Here is a 24,137-nt window from a genome sequence, read left to right as displayed (position 1 = left end):
CAATCGTGAGATCCCCAACAAATCATGAGGCCCCCAACAAGACAAATTCAGCAATCTTGAGGCTCCCAACAAATCATGAGGCCCCCAACAAGTAAAAATTCAATCATTAGGCCCCCAACAAGACAAATTCAGCAGTCATGAGGCACATAAATAGACAGCATTTCACATAAATAGGCAGAATGCCCCCTTATTATGGTAGACACCTCTCACCTGGATTCTGACAGGGACCCCCAGGTTAGGTAGTGAGTGACATGGAGCCCTTTAGGCAGTGAGTGACATGGAGCCCTTTAGGCAGTGAGTGACAGGGAGCCCTTTTAGGTAGTGAGTGAGTGACAGGGAGCCCCTTTAGGTAGTGAGTGAGTGACAGGGAGCCCCTTTAGCTAGTGAGTAAGTGACAGGGAGGCCCTTTAGCTAATGAGTGAGTGACAGGGAGGCCCTTTAGCTAGTGAGTGAGTGACAGGGAGGCCCTTTAGCTAGTGAGTGAGTGACAGGGAGGCCCTTTAGGGAGTGAGTGACAGGGAGTCCCTTTAAGTAGTGAGTGAGTGACAGGGAGGCCCTTTAAGTAGTGAGTGAGTGACAGGGAGGCCCTTTAAGTAGTGAGTGAGTGACAGGGAGGCCCTTTAAGTAGTGAGTGAGTGACAGGGAGGCCCTTTAGCTAGTGAGTGAGTGACAGGGAGGCCCTTTAGGGAGTGAGTGACAGGGAGGCCCTTTTAATAGTGAGTGAGTGACAGGGAGGCCCTTTAGGTAGTGAGTGAGTGACAGGGAGGCCCTTTAGGGAGTGAGTGAGTGACAGGGAGGCCCTTTAGGTAGTGAGTGAGTGACAGGGAGGCCCTTTAAGTAGTGAGTGAGTGACAGGGAGGCCCTTTAAGTAGTGAGTGAGTGACAGGGAGGCCCTTTAGCTAGTGAGTGAGTGACAGGGAGGCCCTTTAAGTAGTGAGTGAGTGACAGGGAGGCCCTTTAGGTAGTGAGTGAGTGACAGGGAGGCCCTTTAGCTAGTGAGCGAGTGACAGGGAGCCGCCCCCCCCAGCCGCTGCCGCCGTCGTCGTCGTCGCCGCCTCCGCTGCCTCCCCTACCTTGCCAGTGAGTGCTGCCCAGCGTCAGACCTCAAGATCAGCGGCGACCCGACCAGAGCGGGCGCTGGACGCACCCGCTCTATATGCGGAAGTGACGTCACTTCCGCATATCAGTGCGGGCGCTGGGTCCTAGCGCCCGCACTATTGTCGCCGTCTGATCGGGGTCTGACTAGGTGGAGGCGGCGGCGGTTAGAGGGATGGAGGGAGGGAGGGAGGGAGCAGCGGTCATGGGGGGTTGAGCGGCGGCCGGGCGGCACCCGCCAGGGCCGCGGCAGGGATGGGGCCCCCCTGCAGGGCCGGGCCCGTGACGGGAGTCACGGATGTCCCCCCCTGATGGGGGGGAGCGACACAATGCCTTGTCCACCCATCCATCACTTCTCCAGGCGAATCACCAGCTATAGCGTTTATATCATACCCTCACCACTTCTGCTTTTTACACAGGCAGCCAGCAACATCCCCCAGCACCATAAAATATGTAAGGGCAAACCATACTACGCTATGTGCAGTTTTATTTGGGTCTTTAAAGTGAGAAAAACTCTGACATTGCATTCAATTACAGTGGCGTAGCTAAGGAGCTATGGGCCCCCGTGCAAGTTTTACATGGGGCCCCCAAGCACTCTATACATAACAATTGATACGACGCACCAAAACCTACCAAGGATTTCCACAGTGTCAGAGGTGCAAGTAAGGGATGGGGAACAGTTTGTAATGATTACTACTATGCAAAGCATCTATAGAAGTGATTATAACCAGCACAGGGCCAATAAAAAGCTAATATTGTGCTTGAGGGAAGGCCCTTCGGGGCCCCCCTAGCCCAAGGGCCCCGATGCGGTCGCTACCTCTGCAACCCCTATTGCTACGCCACTGATTCAATAAAAATGTGTTTTCCTACTTTTTATTACTCATGCAGTTATCATATTTGCTATTGTGCACAAGTAATATTGTCCATTTACAAATGACACGTTCCAAAAGTACGGTACAGTTCATCTGCTCTGAAAGCTGCCATTGCATTTCATTGCATAGATGCTGTATTTATATATTAAAATCTATCCAGTGATCACTTCTCAGTTGCACATATACTAAAAGCAGAGAGTGCTCAGTTTCAGCACATTGTTAATGTTTACTAAATGTATCCGACAAAGGAAAGTAAACAAAAGATCATGTTATCAGTAGGGATGATCACAGAGATGCAAATTGCTCCTGAGTTGATGCTAATTTATGCAAATGTATGCAGCTAGAAAATGGACCAATCAATTTAAACCTGGTTTTAAATTGATCGGTCCATTTTCAAACTGCATACATTTGTATAAAAATATGCATAATTTTGGATCAATTTTCATCTCATTGATCATCCCTAGTTATCAGCTCTTCTGAGGCCAGAAGCTGCCAACTAAAGCAAGGAGCATTCCAGCTTACCACTGAAGAACAAAGTGCTGTGTTTAACTGTTTGAATGCTGTTCTGCTACAATTTTTTGTGGTAGTAGATTTTACGCAGTAAATAATCTTTTAGAGCAAAGAGTAAAAGCTGGGTTTCATACCACTTTTAACAAGTTAAGCCTATCTGGACGAGTATTCTCGTCCAGATAGGCGGCGTTCAAATCTATCTGGACGCGTATCCGCGTCCAGTGTTTGAGCGACGGTGCGTGTGCGTGCCGCGGCTCTGTGCACCCTGTCGGTTTTCCGTGTTGGCGGTTGGGGAAGGGAAGCACGGCTTCGCCATAGCAATCTCAGTGCGTGTAATGAATGGACATGACCCCGTTCAGGGCCATGTCTATTCATAATAAAGATCATGACTGAAAATGTTAAAAAAAATAATTAAACACTTCCTGGTAATCCAGGGAGTGTGTCTATCGCCATCTTGTGGCGAAAAGTTAAGCTACATACACCACATATTTTTCATTAAAAAAAAAAATATAAAATAATATAATCAATCCCTTCCAAAGCCTGAAAGGAGCCTAATTGGCCTAATTGGCTCAGAACCAGGCAACCATTTCCTGGTTCAGAGGCAGCTCTGGAGTGGGCCCCTGTCACCCGGAATGCTAGATGAAGTTTGCGCAGGAGCTGCAGAGACCCCAAACTCACATGGAGGGCCACGCATCCGTCCGCACCAAGCCTCAGAGGCCACCAGGTAGAGGTAAAGTTGTGAAAAAGTGCAAGACAGTATGGAATGTATGTGGAAGATGCAGGACTATGGTGTAGTGTACATTGAATGTTGTAGAAGATGCAGGACTGTATGGTATGATGTACATGGAATGTTGTAGAAGATGCAGGACTGTATGGTACGGTGCCCATGGGGTGTTGTAGAAGAAGATGGAGGATTGTATTGTACGTTGTACATGGAATGTTGTAGAAGATGCAGGACTGTATGGTATGATGTACATGGAATGTTGTAGAAGATGCAGGACTGTATGGTACGGTGTACATAGAATGTTGTAGAAGATGCAGGACTGTATGGTATGGTGTACATGGAATGTTGTAGAAGATGGAGGACTGTATGGTACGGTGTACATAGAATGTTGTAGAAGATGCAGGACTGTATGGTATGGTGTACATGGAATGTTGTAGAAGATGGAGGACTGTATGATACGGTGTACATTAAATGATGTAGAAGATGCAGGACTGTATGGTACGGTGTCCATGGAATCTTGTGGAAGATGCAGGACTGTATGGTACGGTGTCCATGGAATCTTGTGGAAGATGCAGGACTGTATGGTATGGTGTACATGGAACGTTGTAGAAGATGCAGGACTGAATGGTACGGTGTACATGGAATGTTGTAGAAGATGCAGGACTGTATGGTATGATGTACATGGAATGTTGTAGAAGATGCAGGACTGTATGGTACGGTGTCCATGGGGTGTTGTAGAAGATGGAGGGCTGTATTGTACGTTGTGCAATAGAAGATGTAGAACTGTATGGTATGGTGTAAATGGAATGCTGTAGAAGATGCAGGACTGTATGGTACGGTGTACATAGAATGTTGTAGAAGATGCAGGACTGTATGGTACGGTGCACATGGAATGTTGTAGAAGATGCAGGACTGTATGGTACGGTGTACATGGAATGTTGTAGAAGATGCAGGACTGTATGGTACGGTGTACATGGAATGTTGTAGAAGATGCAGGACTGTATGGTACGGTGTACATGGAATGTTGTAGAAGATGGAGGACTGTATGATACGGTGTACCGTATATTCCGGCGTATAAGATGACTGGGTGTATAAGACGGCCCCCCAACTTTTCCAGTTAAAATATGGAGTTTGGGATATACTCGCCGTATAAGACTACCCCTCTTCCAACGCACACCAAATTAAAATAAAAATTTAAAAATCATGTACTGGTGCTGTGTATGAACAGATACTGGTGCTGTACTGTATGTGTTACCCAGTATATAACAGTGTATAGTCAATTGACTTGTTGCATTGGTCAACTCTCCTTAGACTGGTCAGCTGTCCTTGTCTGCCTGTTTATCAGAGCGGTATGGAAGAATAGATTGCTCTCCCTCAGCAGGGAGATCTGAGAGGCGGTAACAGGATAGGGCATATCACCCGGCATCAATGACACCCGGCATATAAGACGACCCCCAACTTTTCCGAAGATTTTCAAGGGTTAAAAAGTAGTCTTATACGCAGGAATATACAGTACATTAAATGATGTAGAAGATGCAGGACTGTATGGTACGGTGTCCATGGAATCTTGTGGAAGATGCAGGACTGTATGGTATGGTGTACATGGAATGTTGTAGAAGATGCAGGACTGAATGGTACGGTGTACATGGAATGTTGTAGAAGATGCAGGACTGTAGGGTATGGTGTACATGGAATGTTGTAGAAGATGCAGGACTGTATGGTGTAGTGTACATGGAATGTTGTAGAAGATGGAGGACTGTATGGTACAGTGTACATGAAATGTTGTAGAAAATGCAGAACTGTATGGTACGGTGTACATAGAATGTTGTAGAAAATGCAGAACTGTATAGTACGGTGTCCATGGAATCTTGTGGAAGATGCAGGACTGTATGGTATGGTGTACATGGAATGTTGTAGAAGATGCAGGACTGAATGGTACGGTGTACATGGAATGTTGTAGAAGATGCAGGACTGTATGGTACGGTGTCCATGAGGTGTTGTAGAAGATGGTGGGCTGTATTGTATGTTGTGCAATGTTGTAGAAGATGCTGAACTGTATGGTATGGTGTAAATGGAATGTTGTAGAAGATGCAGGACTGTATGGTATGGTGTACATGGAATGTTGTAGAAGATGCTGAACTGTATGGTATGGTGTACATGGAATGTTGTAGAAGATGCAGGACTGTATGGTATGGTGTACATGGAATGTTGTAGAAGATGCAGGACTGTAGGGTATGGTGTACATGGAATGTTGTAGAAGATGGAGGACTGTATGGTGTAGTGTACATGGAATGTTGTAGAAGATGGAGGACTGTATGGTACAGTGTACATGAAATGTTGTAGAAAATGCAGAACTGTATAGTACGGTGTCCATGGAATCTTGTGGAAGATGCAGGACTGAATGGTACGGTGTCCATGGAATCTTGTGGAAGATGCAGGATTGTATGGTACGGTGTACATGGAATGTTGTAGAAAATGCAGAACTGTATAGTACGGTGTCCATGGAATCTTGTGGAAGATGCAGGACTGAATGGTACGGTGTACATGGAATGTTGTAAAAGATGCAGGACTGTATGGTATGGTGTACATGGAATGTTGTAGAAGATGGAGGACTGTATGGTATGGTGTACATGGAATGTTGTAGAAGATGCAGGACTGTATGGTACGGTGTACATGGAATGTGGTAAAAGATGCAGGACTGTATGGTACGGTGTACATGGAATTTTGTGGAAGATACAAGACAGTATGGAATGTTGTATGGTGTGCTTGGAAGATGCAGGACAATATGATACATTCTACATGGAATGTTGTAGAAGATGCAACATCTTGTTGTGGTGTGTTGTGGTGTATATGGCTTGTTGTGGAAAATGCAGGGGGGTATGGTACGTTGTATGGTGTGTATAGAGTGCTGTAGGATAATACAATCATGGTATGGTATGTTGTATATGGAATGCTGTGGACAATGCTAGATAGTATAGTATGCTGTATATGGAATGTTGTGGACAATGCTAGATAGTATGGTATCAATTAAATTAATAACATTCCATGACACAAAAGGGTGCGAGCCCTGCCCTTGCGAGCTTACAATCTAAAGGAATGGGGTGGAAACAAGAGGTGTGGAAGTATACAGTATATGCACAGGCAGTGCGTAATTAGGTTATTTAGTGGGTGCATGGCCTAAGCTAGAGAATATGCTTGTCGGAAAAGGTGGGTTTTGAGGGAGCGTTTAAAGATTTCAAAGGTGGGAGAGTGGCGGATGTGTTGTGGAAAGGCATTCCAGAGGAGGGGTGAGGCACGTGAGAAGTCTTGTACCCGTGAATGTGAGGAGGTAATTGTAGAAGAGGATAGAAGAAGCTCGTGTGCAGATCTGAGATTGCGGTTCGGTTGGTATCTGGAGACTAGTGAGGAGATGTACAGGGGAGAGAGATTGTGGAGAGCTTTGTAGGTTATGGTTAAGAGTTTGAACTGAATCCTCTCATTAATTGGTAGCCAGTGAAGAGCTTGACAGAGAGGGTCAGCAGAGGAAGAGCGAGAGGAGAGATGAATGAGTCGAGCAGCAGAGTTCAGTACAGAATTGAGCGGTGGTAGTCGGTTAGTTGGAAGTCCACCAAGCAATATATTGCAATAGTCCAATCGAGATATAATAAGAGCATGTACTAACATTTTGGTTGTGTCATTGGAGAGAAAAGGTCGGATACGTGCTATGTTTTTCAGTTGGAAATGGCAGGAGCTGGTTAGGGAGTTAATGTGAGGAGTAAATGAGAGAGAAGAATCAAATATTACCCCCAAGCACCGTGCTTTGGGAACTGATGTTATAGACGTGTTGTTAACATTTATTGTAATATCAGGCAAAGAGGATGGTGGAAAGACTATTAGTTCAGTTTTATTCATATATTGTATATGGAATGTTGTGGACGATGCTAGATAGTATGGTATGTTGTATATGGAATAGTGTGGATGATGCTAGATAGTATGGTATGTTGTATATGGAATGTTGTGGACGATGCTAGATAGTATGGTATGTTGTATATGGAATGTTGTGGACGATGCTAGATAGTATGGTGTGTTGTATATGGAATAGTGTGGACGATGCTAGATAGTATGGTATGTTGTATATGGAATAGTGTGGATGATGCTAGATAGTATGGTATGTTGTATATGGAATAGTGTGAATGATGCTAGATAGTATGGTATGTTGTATATGGAATAGTGTGGATGATGCTAGATAGTATGGTATGTTGTATATGGAATGTTGTGGACAATGCTAGATAGTATGGTATGTTGTATATGGAATAGTGTGGATGATGCTAGATAGTATGGTATGTTGTATATGGAATAGTGTGGATGATGCTAGATAGTATGGTATGTTGTATATGGAATAGTGTGGATGATGCTAGATAGTATGGCATGTTGTATATGGAATAGTGTGGACGATGCTAGATAGTATGGTGTGTTGTATATGGAATAGTGTGGATGATGCTAGATAGTATGGTATGTTGTATATGGAATAGTGTGGATGATGCTAGATAGTATGGTATGTTGTATATGGAATAGTGTGGATGATGCTAGATAGTATGGCATGTTGTATATGGAATAGTGTGGATGATGCTAGATAGTATGGCATGTTGTATATGGAATAGTGTGGATGATGCTAGATAGTATGGAATGTTGAAGGACAGTGAATAATCCAAAATGGCTTCTTTTTGCAACCCCCATTCCCCAGGCCCAATGTCAGGCTACCTCTACAGTGAAGTCAGGGTGATGCTATCTGGTGGCCTCACCTGCAGTCCAGCATTATCTGCCTGGCCTTCTTTCAAGATGTGAGATATGAAGAGGCCGCAATCAAACTCCAGTCCTCCTCTAATACTGAAACCGAGACCATCGGGGTGAGATCGGTCCAATTTCACTTCTCTCAGCTTCCTGCAGACACAAGACCATAACATGTATGAGAAAATGCTATATGTGGAGAAATCGCTAGACACACTTCCCACCTGCTTGTGATGTACACCTCCTTGTTGGTTCTGCAGTTCTGGGGACCACCAAAAACTATCGCAATACAGTAACTTGGTAACTTTGATTTGTGCAGCTAATAGATACCTAATCGCAAAATTCTGGAAAGGACCGTTGCCTCCATCTTCATGGTTGGATACACCACATGGAGCAAATTCTTCACACCTTAAAATCTTCACTGACTATATTCAGCCAAAAATGGGCCCTTTGGATAGCCTGGTTCCCCCTGGGACAGCCCGCTCTTATGGTTGACACCAAACTATATCCCACAGCTTTCTGTCTGATGTAGCCCAGACTAATGTTTTCGCTTTCTCCCTTTTACTGTTATGTTCAACCTTATTTGTACTATGGGGTTGATTTATAAGTTGTGTTTGGATGCTGACACCTGATTGCCGCCTGTTGCTACAAAATATGCTTGTATTGCTTTCTGTTGATCTCTTGGATTAAAATGTTCTAGACTATGTACTACATATTTTGTAAGTTATGGTGCAAAAAAATCAAAAAATAAAATAAAAATTGAGATTTTGGTGCTAGATAACTGTATTTCATCTCATGGAATCAATTCACCAACAACCATTTTCCTATAACTGCCCACCACTGCTGACACTTATATTGAAATCTTCTATCTATATCAACGATTTTTCAATCCAGCCCCCAAAACAGGCAGAGATTGGCAGCCCATAGTAACCAATGATAACTCACCCTTTAGGACAAGGACGGTTATTTTGAGTTGCTTAAATGTATAGGTGAATAAGCACCAAGCCTTACCTTGAACGTTTAGGTGTCAGTTGGTCATATTCCACCTGATGCTTCAGCGGTATCAAAGGCCGAATGGCATCAAAGAGGGGAAGCCGTGAGGGTTCGTTGATGACCAGTTTCAAATCGCCAACAAACACTGCCAACTTCATTGACCTATAGGTTGCAAATCATACATGTGACATTTTGGCAAGAAGGACACTTGATGTTCCATCACAACATCCTGACTGAGATAGAAGCACTACCTTTGCAATCATCACAAACAGTATGACATCACATTCTTGCTGGTAGGATGACAGGACCTTCACCACCATCATCATGCATTGAGCGTGACATCACCACATCTTTAAAGCGAGATGGGAGCATCCCCACCAACATAACCACACACCCAATGTGACATCACCACATTTTTGAGAATGGCACAAATACTGGTTTACACAAAATTTGCTGCTTCAGTATTTTTAAATCATTTTGTCATTTTTTTTATTATTGACAATTATGTGAAGTTTATGCAAACAGTCAATTTTTGCAGTGTTGGCCCTTCTTTGTCAAGACCTCATCAATTGGCTCCAGCTTGCTGTCAATCAACTTCTATCCCAAATCCGGAGTGATGGCAACTCCTTCTTTCCTAAATCAGTGCTTGGGAGTTTGTCAGAATTTTAGGGGTTTTTTTGTCCAACCACCTCTTGAGACCACAGGTTCTCAATTGGATTATGATTTGGGGACTTTCTTGGTATTGGATCCAAAATGTAAATGTGTTGTTCCCTGAGCCACTTAGTTATCACTTTGGCCTTAAAGGGAACCCAAGGTGAGAATAATATTGAGGCTGCCATATTTATCTCTTGTTAAAGGGAACCTTAACTGAACGGGGGGTAAAGAGTTTCACTTACCTGGGGCTATTACCAGCCCCCTGCAGCAGTCCTGTGCCCTCGGCGCCGCTCTGGAATCCTCTGGTCCCCCGCTGTCACTTAGTTTCGTTTTTGACGACTCACCAGTCGCCGCCCACCATGCGTATTATTGGACGCATTCACAAATGCATATCTACGCGTGCGGAATGCGGCAACGCGTATTTTTGTCGTCAAAAACGAAACTAAGTGACAGCGGGGGACCAGAGGATTCCAGAGCGGTGCCGAGGGCACAGGACTGCTGCAGGGGGCTGGTAATAGCCCCAGGTAAGTGAAACTCTTTACCCCCGTTCAGTTAAGGTTCCCTTTAAGCAATATCAGTTGCCTGGCTGCTGTGCTGATCCTCTGCCTCTAATTCTTTCAACCATAGACGCTGAACAAGCATGCAGCAGGTCAGGGGTTTCTGACAATATTGTCAGAACTGACAAGATTATCTGCATGCTTACTTCTGGCGTAATTCAGTTCACTACTGCAGCCAAATAGATCAGCAGGGCTGCCAGGCAACTAGTATTGTTTAAAAGGAAATAAATATGGCAGCCTCCATATCACTCTCACCTCGGGTTCACTTTATGGTACGGTGCTCCATACTGCTGGAAAATGCATTGTTCTTCACCAAACTGTTCTTGGATGGTTGGAAGAATGTTGGAGGATGTTTTGGTACCATTCTTAATTCATGGCTGTGTTCTTAGGCAACATTGTGAGTGAAGATCGTCAGCACACCAATCTCCAACGCACATACTATTTATTGTGCCAGTTTCCACATGATACACCAACAATTGTTTCGTGGGCCACACAGGGTCCCCCTTTATCAAGGCATGTGGTTAAAGGGGGACCCTGTGTGGCCTCCAAAACAATTGTTAGTGTATCGTGTGGAAACTGGCACAATAAATAGTATGTGTGTTGGAGATTGGTGTGCTGACGATCTTTGCTATTTGGACTGAATTGATGTGACATTGCCCAGGTCACTTCGTCAAGCACCCATATATGAACAATAGGTGTGCCAACTTCCCTTGTGAACTACACATGATGAGTGAGCCCAATCCCTTGGATGAGAAGCAATCCTTCACATAATTGGGATCAGGATGCTTTACTAATGGCATAACACAAGAATGATGATTGCGTTTAGGGCTTCATTTTGCCAGATGCCCCAAACATTCGGAAAGGAGCTTGCTTCATCAGAGAAAAATAACTTGAACTCAGTGTTCAGTAGTTCAAACCCTGTACTTTTTGCAGATAATAGGTTTTTCTTAAGAGAAGTAGCTTTTTTGTTGATCTTCTTGACACCAGTCCATCCTCCAAGTCTTTGCTTCACTGTGGGTACAGACTCACTGCTGCCATTCCTGAGCAAGCTCTGCACTGGTGGCACACCGATTCCGCAGCTGGATCCTCTTTAGAAGCCGTTCTTTGCACTTGCTGGACTATTTTGGGCGCCCTGAAGCCTTCTTCACAACAATCAAACCTCTCTTCCTTTGAGTTCTTCACAATCCAATTAATGAGTGATTTAGGTGAAATCTTAAAGGGACACTTAAGTCAAACAAAAAAAATGAGTTTTACTCACCTAGGGCTTCCAATAGCCCCCTGCAGCTGTCCGGTGCCCTCGCCGTCTCCCTCCGATCCTCCTGGCCCCGCCGGCAGCCACTTCCTGTTTCGGTGACAGGAGCTGACAGGCTGGGGACGCAAGTGATTCTTCGCGTTCCTAAACACATTAGCACCCTCTATGCTGCTATATGGTATATGATATATGCTATAGCAGAATAGATGGCGCTATTGTGGCCAGGAACGAGAAGAATCACTCGTGTCCCCAGCCTGTCAGCTCCTGTCACCGAAACAGGAAGTGGCTGCCGGCGGGGCCAGGAGGATCGGAGGGAGACGGCGAGGGTACCGGACAGCTGCAGCGGGCTATTGGAAGCCCCAGGTGAGTAAAACTCATTTTTTTTTACTTAAGTGTCCCTTTAAGCTATGTTACCACTTCAGTGGAGAATGAACATTTTTTTGTCCGTTCTCTGCTCATTGTAAAACTGTGAATGGCTCCTATTTTATAAATCGGAGCCCTTCACACTTGTCACTCTGCAAAAGATCTGTTGCAGTAAGCAGACCTCACTTCTGTACAGTCCACAATAACCCTGGTCCAGGCAGATGCGTTTCCCTATATAGTCTATGGGGGAGCGCATCTGCCCCAGGCTACAGCCCACATGTCCCGCCACGGATTGGTCCCCTGTTTACAGCTCCAGTGACGGGCAGAAACATGGGGATCTCCATTGGGCTGCAAAAGACCAATGAGAATCCTCAACAACAGGGAGAATTTTCATTGGTTCATGGTGGACCAATAAAATTTCTCCCTGTTGCTAGGGAGAATTGGTCTATTGCTTCCTATGGAGATCCCCCTGCTCCTGACGGCTTTCCAGCCGAGTACAGAGGAAGCGATGGGCGGCAAGACACATGAGCGGCGATAGCTTTAGATGCTGACAGTGCAGAGCTGATGCAAAAAGGACTGTGTCTATTTTGCATCCGCTGAAGAGGGAACCGAGCCTTAAACATTGACGGCGTTGTGTGTTCAGTTATTTTGATGGGACAGCAAATGTACATGGTTATACAAGCTGTACACTGAGGGCTAGTTCACACTCAGCGTTTGGAGCGCCGCTAGCCCGTGATCGCATTCTGCTCTGCGATGGTGATTTGAACTAAAATCTTGCGATTCTGCGCGATTTGCGTTCAAGAAAACGAGGATCACAGAGCAATTGCCCCCGAAAAGCTGCATTTGCGATTAATCGCAACCGCTGCAGTGTAAATGTATCCATAGGAATACACTGTAGCGGCGATCAGCAGAGCACTGAAGAATCGCCCAAGTGTGAATCAGCCCTAACTACTTTACATTGTATCAAAGAGTCATATCTGCAATGCTGTCCCATGAAAAGATAAAATATTTACAAATATAAAAAAGACTCACTTTTGTGAGACGCTGTACGCTGTTTTAGAAAGTTCAATTTTTGATGATCTATGCTTACACACATCTGCATGCGTGCACAGAGATGTTAAAATTTAAACTGACAGACTTTTCATTTGATAATAATAATAATAATCAGGCAGGAACCATTTTTGGCTGGAAAAAAATGGGGAGTGGTGTACGTTGTTGCACTGTTCCCCTATTCGTGTCAGTGGAACTGTGCTATGGCAGCCAGGCATCGCAATAAAACTGCAACAACTCACGCTTTTGGTTTTATGCTGCCTCTCACCTAATGCTTAGGCAACCATGGCAGCACATGGGGAATCACAATGTGCAATCCCTCAGTTTAATAAATCACCCCGAGTGTGACGTCTCCACATCTTCACCACATGACAAAAATCGACACAATTGTTCTACACGGAATACACAAATAGCACCACCACAGGCTATGGTGATAGTGGATGCTAATCCTGGCACAGTGTAAATAATTGAGGAGGTCAATTCATGCCGATCACTCACATCTCTATAGAAAAAACAATGAGCAGCTTGGAACCTGATCAGATCCTACAACAATGAGCTGCTGGAAAGTTTGAAAAACGTGTCTGTCAATCACCCGGGATAAAGGAGACATTCTACAGTGTCACATCTGTGTCACAGCGCTCTGAAACAGCTAGTAAATCATTACAGGGCCAGCCAATCACAGCTCCTCTAACAACATACACCACATGCAACATTCACTACAGGAAAGCACACTCCCATCTCCCCACTCTAAGGAGTCACAGTGAGGAGAGTCTCAGTCTAGCACGGCACACGCACATCCATCACAGTGAGGAGAGTCTCAGTCTTGCAGGGCACGCTCACATCAATCACAGTGAGGAGAGCCTCAGTCTTGCAGGGCACACTCACATCGATTGCAGTGAGTCTCAGTCTTGCAGGGCACACTCACATCCATTACAGTGAGGAGAGCCTTAGTCTTACCAGGAACACTCACATCCATCACAGTGAGGAGAGCCTCAGTCTTGCAGGGCACACCCACATCCATCACAGTGAGGAGAGCCTCAGTCTTACCAGGAACACTTACATCCATCACAGTGAGGAGAGCCTCAGTCTTGCAGTACACACTCACATCCATCACAGTGAGGAGAGCCTCAGTCTTGCAAGACACACTCACATCCATCACAGTGGGGAGAGCCTCAGGGCACACTCACATCCATTACAGTGAGAAGAGCTTTAGTCTTACCAGGAACACTCACATCCATCACAGTGAGGAGAGCCTCAGTCGTGCAGGGCACACTCACATCCATCACAGTGAGGAGAGCCTCAGTCTTGCAGGGCACACTCACATCGATTGCAGTGAGGAGAGTCTCAGTCTTGCAGGGCACACTCACATCCATCACAGTGAGGAGAGCCTTAGTCTTGCAGGACACACTCACATCCACACCAGTGAGGAGAGTCTCAGTCTTGCAGGACACACTCACATCCATCACAGTGAGGAGAGTCTCAGTCTTGCAGGACACACTCACATCCATCACAGTTAGGAGAGCCTCAGTCTTGCAGGGCACACTCACATCCATCACAGTGAGGAGAGCCTCAGTCTTACCAAGAACACTCACATCCATCACAGTGAGGAGAGCCTCAGTCTTACCAGGAACACTCACATCCATCACAGTGAGGAGAGCCTCAGTCTTGCAGGACACACTCACATCCATCACAGTGAGGAGAGCCTCAGTCTTGCAGGGCACACTCACATTGAATGCAGTGAGGAGAGTCTCAGTCTTGCAGGGCACACTCACATCCATCACAGTGAGGAGAGCCTCAGGGCACGCTCACATCAATCAAAGTGAGGAGAGCCTCAGTCTTACCAGGAACACTCACATCCATCACAGTGAGGAGAGCCTCAGTCTTGCAGGGCACACTCACATCCATCACAGTGAGGAGAGCCTCAGTCTTGCAGGGCACACTCACATCCATCACAGTGAGGAGAGCCTCAGTCTTGCAGGGCACACTCACATTGAATGCAGTGAGGAGAGTCTCAGTCTTGCAGGGCACACTCACATCCATCACAGTGAGGAGAGCCTCAGGGCACGCTCACATCAATCAAAGTGAGGAGAGCCTCAGTCTTACCAGGAACACTCACATCCATCACAGTGAGGAGAGCCTCAGTCTTGCAGGGCACACTCACATCCATCACAGTGAGGAGAGCCTCAGTATTACCAGGAACACTCACATCCATCACAGTGAGGAGAGCCTCAGGGCACGCTCACATCAATCAAAGTGAGGAGAGCCTCAGTCTTACCAGGAACACTTACATCCATCACAGTGAGGAGAGCCTCAGTCTTGCAGGACACACTCACATCCATCACAGTGAGGAGAGTCTCGGTCTTGCAGGACACACTCACATCCATCACAGTGAGGAGAGCCTCAGTCTTGCAGGACACACTCACATCCATCACAGTGAGGAGAGCCTCAGTCTTACCAGGAACACTCACATCCATCACAGTGAGGAGAGCCTCAGTCTTGCAGGACACACTTACATCCATCACAGTGAGGAGAGCCTCAGGGCACAATCACATCAATCAAAGTGAGGAGAGCCTCAGTCTTACCAGGAACACTCACATCCATCACAGTGAGTAGAGCCTCAGCCTTGCAGAGCACACTCACATCCATCACAGTGAGTAGAGCCTCAGCCTTGCAGAGCACACTCACATCCATCACAGTGAGTAGAGCCTCAGCCTTGCAGAGCACACTCACATCCATCACAGTGAGGAGAGTCTCAGTCTTGCAGGGCACACTCACTTCCGTTACTGTGAGGAGACATTTGCAGTGCGAACAATCATGTGCGTCAATGGATGCTGCACTCATGGAGTCCTGCATACACAGCAGACAGTGAAGATGGGCGGTAGTCATACTCACTGGTAGTACATGCGCAGCACATCGTACAGATAGTCCTTCTCTGCCTCGTTGTCGATACATTTCTCCACCTGAAACACAGAAATGTCTTTCTCAGGAAGGAATACATAAATATGTATTGCAGATCTACACACATTCCCACTACATCTGGCAATGAGCGAGCGCTCCACAAACTGCTAAGCCCTTCAGCACACCTGGCACTGAATGAAAGCAGACACCCCAAAACTTGGCATGGAATGACCTCTACACAGAGCAAAGCATCCAGCACCTGGCACTGAATGACCACTACACACACTGGTAACCATCCAATCACCTGCCACTGAGTGACACTATAACACAATGTGCCCCTACACCTGGGGGCACACTTACGACGATTTGGAGGAGGAATAGTATTTTACGGCACTGGGGATTTGAGCAGCAGCAGGGTGATTTGCCAATCAGCTCACCCTGCGTCCACCTCACCGACGGCATACATATACGTACGCCCTGAGCACCCCCACACCTGGCACCAAGTTACCAATACACACACTTGAGCACCCCCAAATCAGTCATTCAGTTACCTATACACACAGCTTGGCCCCCACGCCTTGCACTATGTTACCTACGCACACAGCTGCCCTCCCCTCCCCCCCCCACACACACCGGGCACTAAGTTACCTATATACACACAGCTTGGCCCCCACGCCTTGCACGATGTTACCTACACACACAGCTGCCCCCCCCCCCACACCGGGCACTAAGTTACCTATACACACACAGCTGCCCCCCACACCGGACACTAAGCTACCTATACACACACAGCTGGGCCCCACACCTGGCACTATGTAACCTATACACACAGCTGGGCCCCACACCGGGCACTATGTTACCTATACACACACAGCTTGGCCCCACACCGGGCACTATGTTACCTATACACACACAGCTGGGTCCCACACCTGGCACTATGTTACCTATACACACACAGCTGGGCCCCACACCTAGCACTATGTTACCTATACACACACAGCTTGGCCCCCACACCTGGCACTATGTTACCTATACACACACAGCTGGGCCCCACACCTGGCACTATGTAACCTATACACACACAGCTGGGCCCCACACCGGGCACTATGTTACCTATACACACACAGCTTGGCCCCACACCGGGCACTATGTTACCTATACACACACAGCTGGGTCCCACACCTGGCACTATGTTACCTATACACACACAGCTGGGCCCCACACCTAGCACTATGTTACCTATACACACACAGCTTGGCCCCCACACCTGGCACTATGTTACCTATACACACACAGCTTGGCCCTCACACCGGGCACTATGTTACCTATACACACACAGCTGGGCCCCACACCTGGCACTATGTTACCTATACACACACAGCTGGGCCCCACACCGGGCACTATGTTACCTATACACACACAGCTTGGCCCCACACCTGGCACTATGTTACCTATACACACACAGCTGGGCCCCACACCTGGCACTATGTTACCTACACACACAGCTTGGCCCTCACACCGGGCACTATGTTACCTATACACACACAGCTTGGCCCCACACCTGGCACTATGTTACCTATACACACACAGCTTGGCCCCACACCTGGCACTATGTTACCTATACACACACAGCTTGGCCCCACACCTGGCACTATGTTACCTATACACACACAGCTTGGCCCTCACACCGGGCACTATGTTACCTATACACACACAGCTTGGCCCCACACCTGGCACTATATTACCTATACACACACAGCTGGGCCCCACACCTGGCACTATGTTACCTATACACACACAGCTTGGCCCTCACACCGGGCACTATGTTACCTAAACACACAAAGCTTGGCCCCACACCTGGCACTATGTTACCTATACACACACAGCTTGGCCCTCACACCGCGTACTATGTTACCTAAACACACAAAGCTTGGCCCCACACCTGGCACTATGTTACCTATACACACACAGCTTGGCCCCACACCTGGCACTATATTACATATACACACACAGCTGGGCCCCACACCTGGCACTATGTTACCTATACACACACAGCTTGGCCCTCACACCGGGCACTATGTTACCTAAACACACAAAGCTTGGCCCCACACCTGGCACTATGTTACCTATACACACACAGCTTGGCCCTCACACCGCATACTATGTTACCTAAACACACAAAGCTTGGCCCCACACCTGGCACTATGTTACCTATACACACACAGCTTGGCCCTCACACCGGGCACTAAGTTACCTATACACACACAGCTTGGCCCCCACGCCTTGCACTATGTTACCTACACACACAGCTGCCCCCCCCACACCGGGCACTAAGTTACCTATACACACACAGCTGCCCCCCACACCGGGCACTAAGTTACCTATACACACACAGCTTGGCCCCCACACCGGGCACTAAGTTACCTATACACACACAGCTTGGCCCCCACGCCTTGCACTATGTTACCTACGCACACAGCTGCCCCCCCCCCCCCCCACACACCGGGCACTAAGTTACCTATACACACACAGCCTGGCCCCCACACCGGGCACTAAGTTACCTATACACACACAGCTTGGCCCCCACACCTGGCACTATGTTACCTATACACACAGCTGGGCCCCCACACCTGGCACTATGTTACCTATACACACACAGCTTGGCCCCACACCTAGCACTATGTTACCTATACACACACAGCTGGGCCCCCACACCTGGCACTATGTTACCTATACACACACAGCTGGGCCCCACACCTGGCACTATGTTACCTATACACACACAGCTGCCCCCCACACCTGGCACTATGTTACCTATACACACACAGCTGGGACCCACACCTGGCACTATGTTACCTATACACACACAGCTGGGCCCCACTCCTGGCACTATGTTACCTATACACACACAGCTGGGCCCCACACCTGGCACTATGTAACCTATACACACACAGCTGCCCCCCACACCTGGCACTATGTTACCTATACACACACAGCTGGGTCTCCACACCTGGCACTATGTTACCTATACACACACAGCTGCCCCCCACACCTGGCACTATGTTACCTATACACACACAGCTGGGCCCCACACCTGGCACTATGTTACCTACACACACAGCTGGGCCCCACACCTGGCACTATGTTACCTATACACACACAGCTGGGCCCCACGCCTGGCACTATGTTACCTATACACACACAGCTGGGCCCCACACCTGGCACTATGTTACCTATACACACACAGCTGGGCCCCACACCTGGCACTATGTTACCTATACACACACAGCTGGGTCTCCACACCTGGCATTAGGTCAGCTGCTTGAAGATGATGTGGAGGAAGCGTTGGGGCCAGTCTCGGATGCAGCCCATGGAAGAGGCAGCAGAGGGAGGGAGGATGCTGGAAGGAGGATGCAGCCTGTTTTGAGGATGAGTTGCACTGACTGCTCTGTGAAGGTGCGTTATGATGCTGGATCACATTACCTGACTATTCACTGCATTGCTGAGAGCTGAACACTTCCAGGCACTGTTATTCTGTGCACCCACCTCAACAACCAATGCTTCTTTCCACCGCCTGCATCAGATGTACCACTAGCACTGCTAAACTGTGCACACAATTCTTTCACCAGCACTGCTATACTGTGCACCCATTTTCTTCATCAACACTGCTATACTGTGTACCAAATTCCTACACCAATACTGCTATACTATGCACCCACTTCTAACACCAGCACTGCTATACTGTGCACCCACTTCTAATACCAGCACTGCTATACTGTGTACCAAATTCCTACACCAATACTGCTATACTATGCACCCACTTCTAACACCAGCACTGCTATGCTGTGTACCAAATTCCTACACCAATACTGCTATACTATGCACCCACTTCTAACACCAGCACTGCTATACTGTGCACCCACTTCTAACACCAGCACTGCTATGCTGTGTACCAAATTCCTACACCAATACTGCTATACTATGCACCCACTTCTAACACCAGCACTGCTATACTGTGCACCCACTTCTAACACCAGCACTGCTATACCGTGTACCCAATTCCTACACCAACACTGCTATACTGTGCACCCACTTCTAACACCCGCAGTGCTATACTGTGCACCTACTCCCAACACCAGCACTGCTACACGAGGCACCTACTCCCAACACCAGCACTGCTTTACTGTGCACCCACTTCCAACACCATCACTGCCATACTGTGCACCCACTCCCAACACCAGCACTGCTATACTGTGCACCCACTCCCAACACCAGCACTGCTATACTGTGCACCCACTCCCAACACCAGCACTGCTTTACTGTGCACCCACTTCCAACACCAGCACTGCTATACTGTGCACCCACTTCCAACACCAGCACCGCTATAGTGTGCACCCACTTCCAACACCATCACTGCCATACTGTGCACCCACTCCCAACACCAGCACCACTATAGTGTGCACCCACTTCCAACACCAGCACTGCTATACTGTGCACCCACTCCCAACACCAGCACCGCTATAGTGTGCACCCACTTCCAACACCATCACTGCAATACTGTGCACCCAATTCCAACACCAGCACTGCTATACTCGGCACCCACTTCCAACACCAGCACTTCTTTACTGTGCACCCACTTCCAACACCAGAACTGCTATCCTGTGCACCCATTTCCAACACCAGCACTGCTATACTGTGCACCCACTTCCAACACCAGCACTGCTAAACTGTACACCCACTTCCAACACCAGCACTGCTTTACTGTGCACCCATTTCCAACACCACCACTGCTATACTGTGCACCCACTTCCAACACCAGCACTGCTAAACTGTACACCCACTTCCAACACCAGCACTGCTATACTGTGCACCTACTCCCAACACCAGCACTGCTATACGAGGCACCTACTCCCAACACCAGCACTGCTTTACTGTGCACCCACTTCCAACACCAGCACTGCTATACCGTGTACCCAGTTCCTACACCAACACTGCCATACTGTGCACCCATTCCCAACACCAGCACTGCTTTACTGTGCACCCACCTCCAACACCAGACTGCTATACCGTGTACCCAATTCCAACACCATCACTGCCATACTGTGCACCCACTCCCAACACCAGCACTGCTATACTGTGAACCCACTCCCAACACCAGCACTGCTATAATGTGCACTCACTTCCAACACCAGCACTGCTATACTGTGTACCCACTTCCAACACCAGCACTGCTATACGAGGCACCCACTTCCAACACCAACATTGCTATACCGTGTACCCAATTCCTACACCAACACTGCTATACTGTGCACCAGCACTGCTTTAATGTGCACCCACTTTTAACACCAGCACTGCTTTACTGTGCACCCACTTCCAACACCAGGACGGCTATCCTGTGCACCCATTTCCAACACCAGCACTGCTATCCTGTGCACCCATTTCCAACACCAGAACTGCTAAACTGTACACCCACTTCCAACACCAGCACTGCTATACTGTGCCCCCACTCTCAACACCAGCACCGCTATACTGTGCACTCACTTCCAACACCAGCACTGCTATACTGTACACCCACTTTCAACACCAGCACTGCTATACTGTGCATCCACTTCCAACACCAGCACTGCTAAACTTTACACCCACTTCCAACACCAGCACTGCTAAACTTTACACCCACTTCCAACACCAGCACTGCTATACGAGGCACCTACTCCCAACACCAGCACTGCTTTATTGTGCATCCACTTCCAACACCAGCACTGCTAAACTGTACACCCATTTCCAACATCAGTACTGCTATACTGTGCACACACTCCCAACACCAGCACTGCTATACTTAGTTGCTTAGTTCCTTAGATGGGTTTGCAGTTCACCAGCTCAGAAATCAGGATTGCAACTATGAAGAGCACAAGGCATACATTAATGACATTCTTCTGCCCCCCTACTGGAAAAACATATCACCAGATACTTTGGGGCCCCCATATGGAGGAGGAGCATATTGTACAACTTTCTGTGTTAGAGGAGGAGCATACTGTTCAAACACTCTGATGCCCCCTATTGGACAAACATACTGCACTACACTCTGGTATCCTCTGTTGGAGGAAGAAGAGATTACAACATGCTGGCACCATACTGTAACACTAATATATCATACAGAACTCTGGTGCCTCCTACTGGAGGAAGAACATATTTCATGACATTCTAGTGCCCCCTATTGGGGGAGCAAACTACACAACTCTCTGGTGCTTCCTGTTTGAGGAGTAACATATTGTATGACCTTCTGGTGACCCCTATTGGAGAATTTACAGATTGCACAATACTCTGATAGAAGAAATACAGAAAATCTGGCCCCCCGGGCATTACAGTTTATTCAAGCAGCCTCTCTGTGCGGGAACATTTTGAGGCCGGGTGCAAAGATAGCGGAAACGCTAGCGTAGTGGGAAACGCTGTGTTTTATGCAGCAATGTTAGTCTATGGGGCGCAGAAGAAGCTGCGTTTCAATGCGTTTTTACAGGATGCGGTTTGCAAACACTTGTAGTGCTGCATATTATGCAGGCTGGCTGCCAAAACTCCCATAATGAAAGTCTATGGTAACGCTTATGCATTGCGTTTTGCATGCGTTTTTAATTAAAAAATTGAAGATTTCTGATGGTGTCTTCCTAAATTGAAATAAAAAAACGCATACAAAATGCATATGCGTTTTACATTAGCAAACCGCAAACGCATTAAAACGCACGCAAAATGCATCTGCGTAAAAAAAAAATGCAATCGCAAAACGCACCAAAAACGTGATAAAAATGCAATAGAAAATCGCAAACACAACATCCTAATACTTTTTCACGCCATGTCATATGTGAACCCAGCCTTAAACAGGTGATTGGCTCCAGATATAACTTGCACAGACTTTTACATGAGGAGTCCAGGCTATGACCGAAGCAAAGTGTTGTATAAATATACAGTGGCTTCTGTGAGATAGTAAGCATGCAAACATGGAAAAAGGGTGCAGGGGATTGCCGCTAGTAGAATATCGCTCTAATTATCAATATTCTACTGCTGGATTCCAATAGTAAAGTATCTGTAATGTTTACCGATATTTTCTATGGATAAACCTAACCCTACTCATACACAAAATCCTCCCTTTACTGATGCCTAACCTTAGGATTCCCCCCCAGTGGTGTCTAACCCTAATACCCCCATTACAGTGCCAAACTTTAATTCATCCCGTTAGCACCCAACCCTACCCCTCTCCTAAACCTTAACACCCCCCCCCCCCCCATTGCAAAACTGTGATATGCAGCAAAGAAGGTCAGTTTCAGCACCTGATTAGCAGCAGACAAGGCAAATTCCAGTGCCCAATAGCATCGTGGGTGCCGGGGGCTTGTGGAAATGCAAACTGCGCCATTGCTCTGCGCCCGCTATACAATGCCGCAATTTGCATTTACCTTCTTTGCTGCATATTGCTGCCATTATAAAAGCTGCTATTTGCAGCAAAGGAGGTGGATTACACCGCCTGGAGGACGTCAGGTAATGTGATCCAAACTTCCACTCCACTAACGTGCGCCCAAGTTTCCGCCCTTTGCTGCAAATTCTGGCTTTTATTATAAGCACCTTTGGTGGCGTGGTTTTTTTCCAAAAGGGCTCCTGCTCACTTTTTTCCAGATTTGAGTATGAACACCTTCTTTACCTACCTACTCCCTAGTGCACCTCTTCTACTTATTTTATTCTATAGCACTTGAGTGCCCCCTACTGGTCGAAGGACATCTAGCACCAAACTCTTGTTCCCATTACTGGAGGAGAAAATTATTGTATTGCATATACTCTGGTGTCCCCTATTGGAGGATGAACTTATTGCATGGCACTCCGGTGGCCTCTACTGGAGCAAAAAAACATTGTAAAAGGGCTGGTGCCTACTACAAATTGCAGCATTTTACGGATCAATTTCTGACGCTTCTGAATTTATATATATATATAAAAAAAATCAATACTAGTGAATTATACAACAATTGAAGACGGCATAATACTCTGGCGCCACCTGTTGAAGGAGGAACATACTGTATCTTATTCACGTACATCAATCCTACAAACAGGATTGTTGTATTGGCATGTACTCTGTGCAGCACTGTGGGAGATCTCAAGGCTATATGAATAAAAAGAATGCTAATAACTAAATGACACTCCTTTAGGAAAGGGTTCTTTACAGTAAGAGTGATTATACTGTAAATGTGAAATGTATTGCCACAGGTTTGGCTATTTCTATATCTGCATTTAAATCAGACCTGAACGCAGAACTTTCTCTCTTCTCTAAAAGATAAGCAACAACATAATAATCTTTAAAGAAAATATTTCTTTGTTACAGCCTACAGAACCCCTGTAATAAATCTGCAGTGTGTCTACTTCGCGCT

General features: G+C 47.0%; 1 protein-coding gene across 3 annotated transcripts in view; it reads right to left on the bottom strand.

Annotated features, from left to right (window-relative positions):
• Positions 1-24,137, bottom strand: part of USH1C (USH1 protein network component harmonin) — a 123,951-nt gene that overhangs the window by 90,289 nt on the left and 9,525 nt on the right. For all 3 annotated transcript variants that reach the window (XM_068260348.1, XM_068260346.1, XM_068260347.1), the window contains exons 2-4: positions 15,730-15,797; positions 8,980-9,123; positions 7,983-8,121 (exon numbers count right to left, since the gene is read on the bottom strand). In XM_068260348.1, coding sequence (XP_068116449.1) covers positions 7,983-8,121; positions 8,980-9,123; positions 15,730-15,797 — 351 coding nt within the window. The remainder of the gene's footprint in view (positions 1-7,982; positions 8,122-8,979; positions 9,124-15,729; positions 15,798-24,137) is intronic.

This window comes from Hyperolius riggenbachi, chromosome 11, assembly GCF_040937935.1.
Source record: "Hyperolius riggenbachi isolate aHypRig1 chromosome 11, aHypRig1.pri, whole genome shotgun sequence".
Classification (NCBI taxonomy): Eukaryota; Metazoa; Chordata; class Amphibia; order Anura; family Hyperoliidae; genus Hyperolius; species Hyperolius riggenbachi.
Note: the sequence above shows the minus strand (reverse complement) of the source record. Positions and strands in the feature narration are given on the sequence as shown.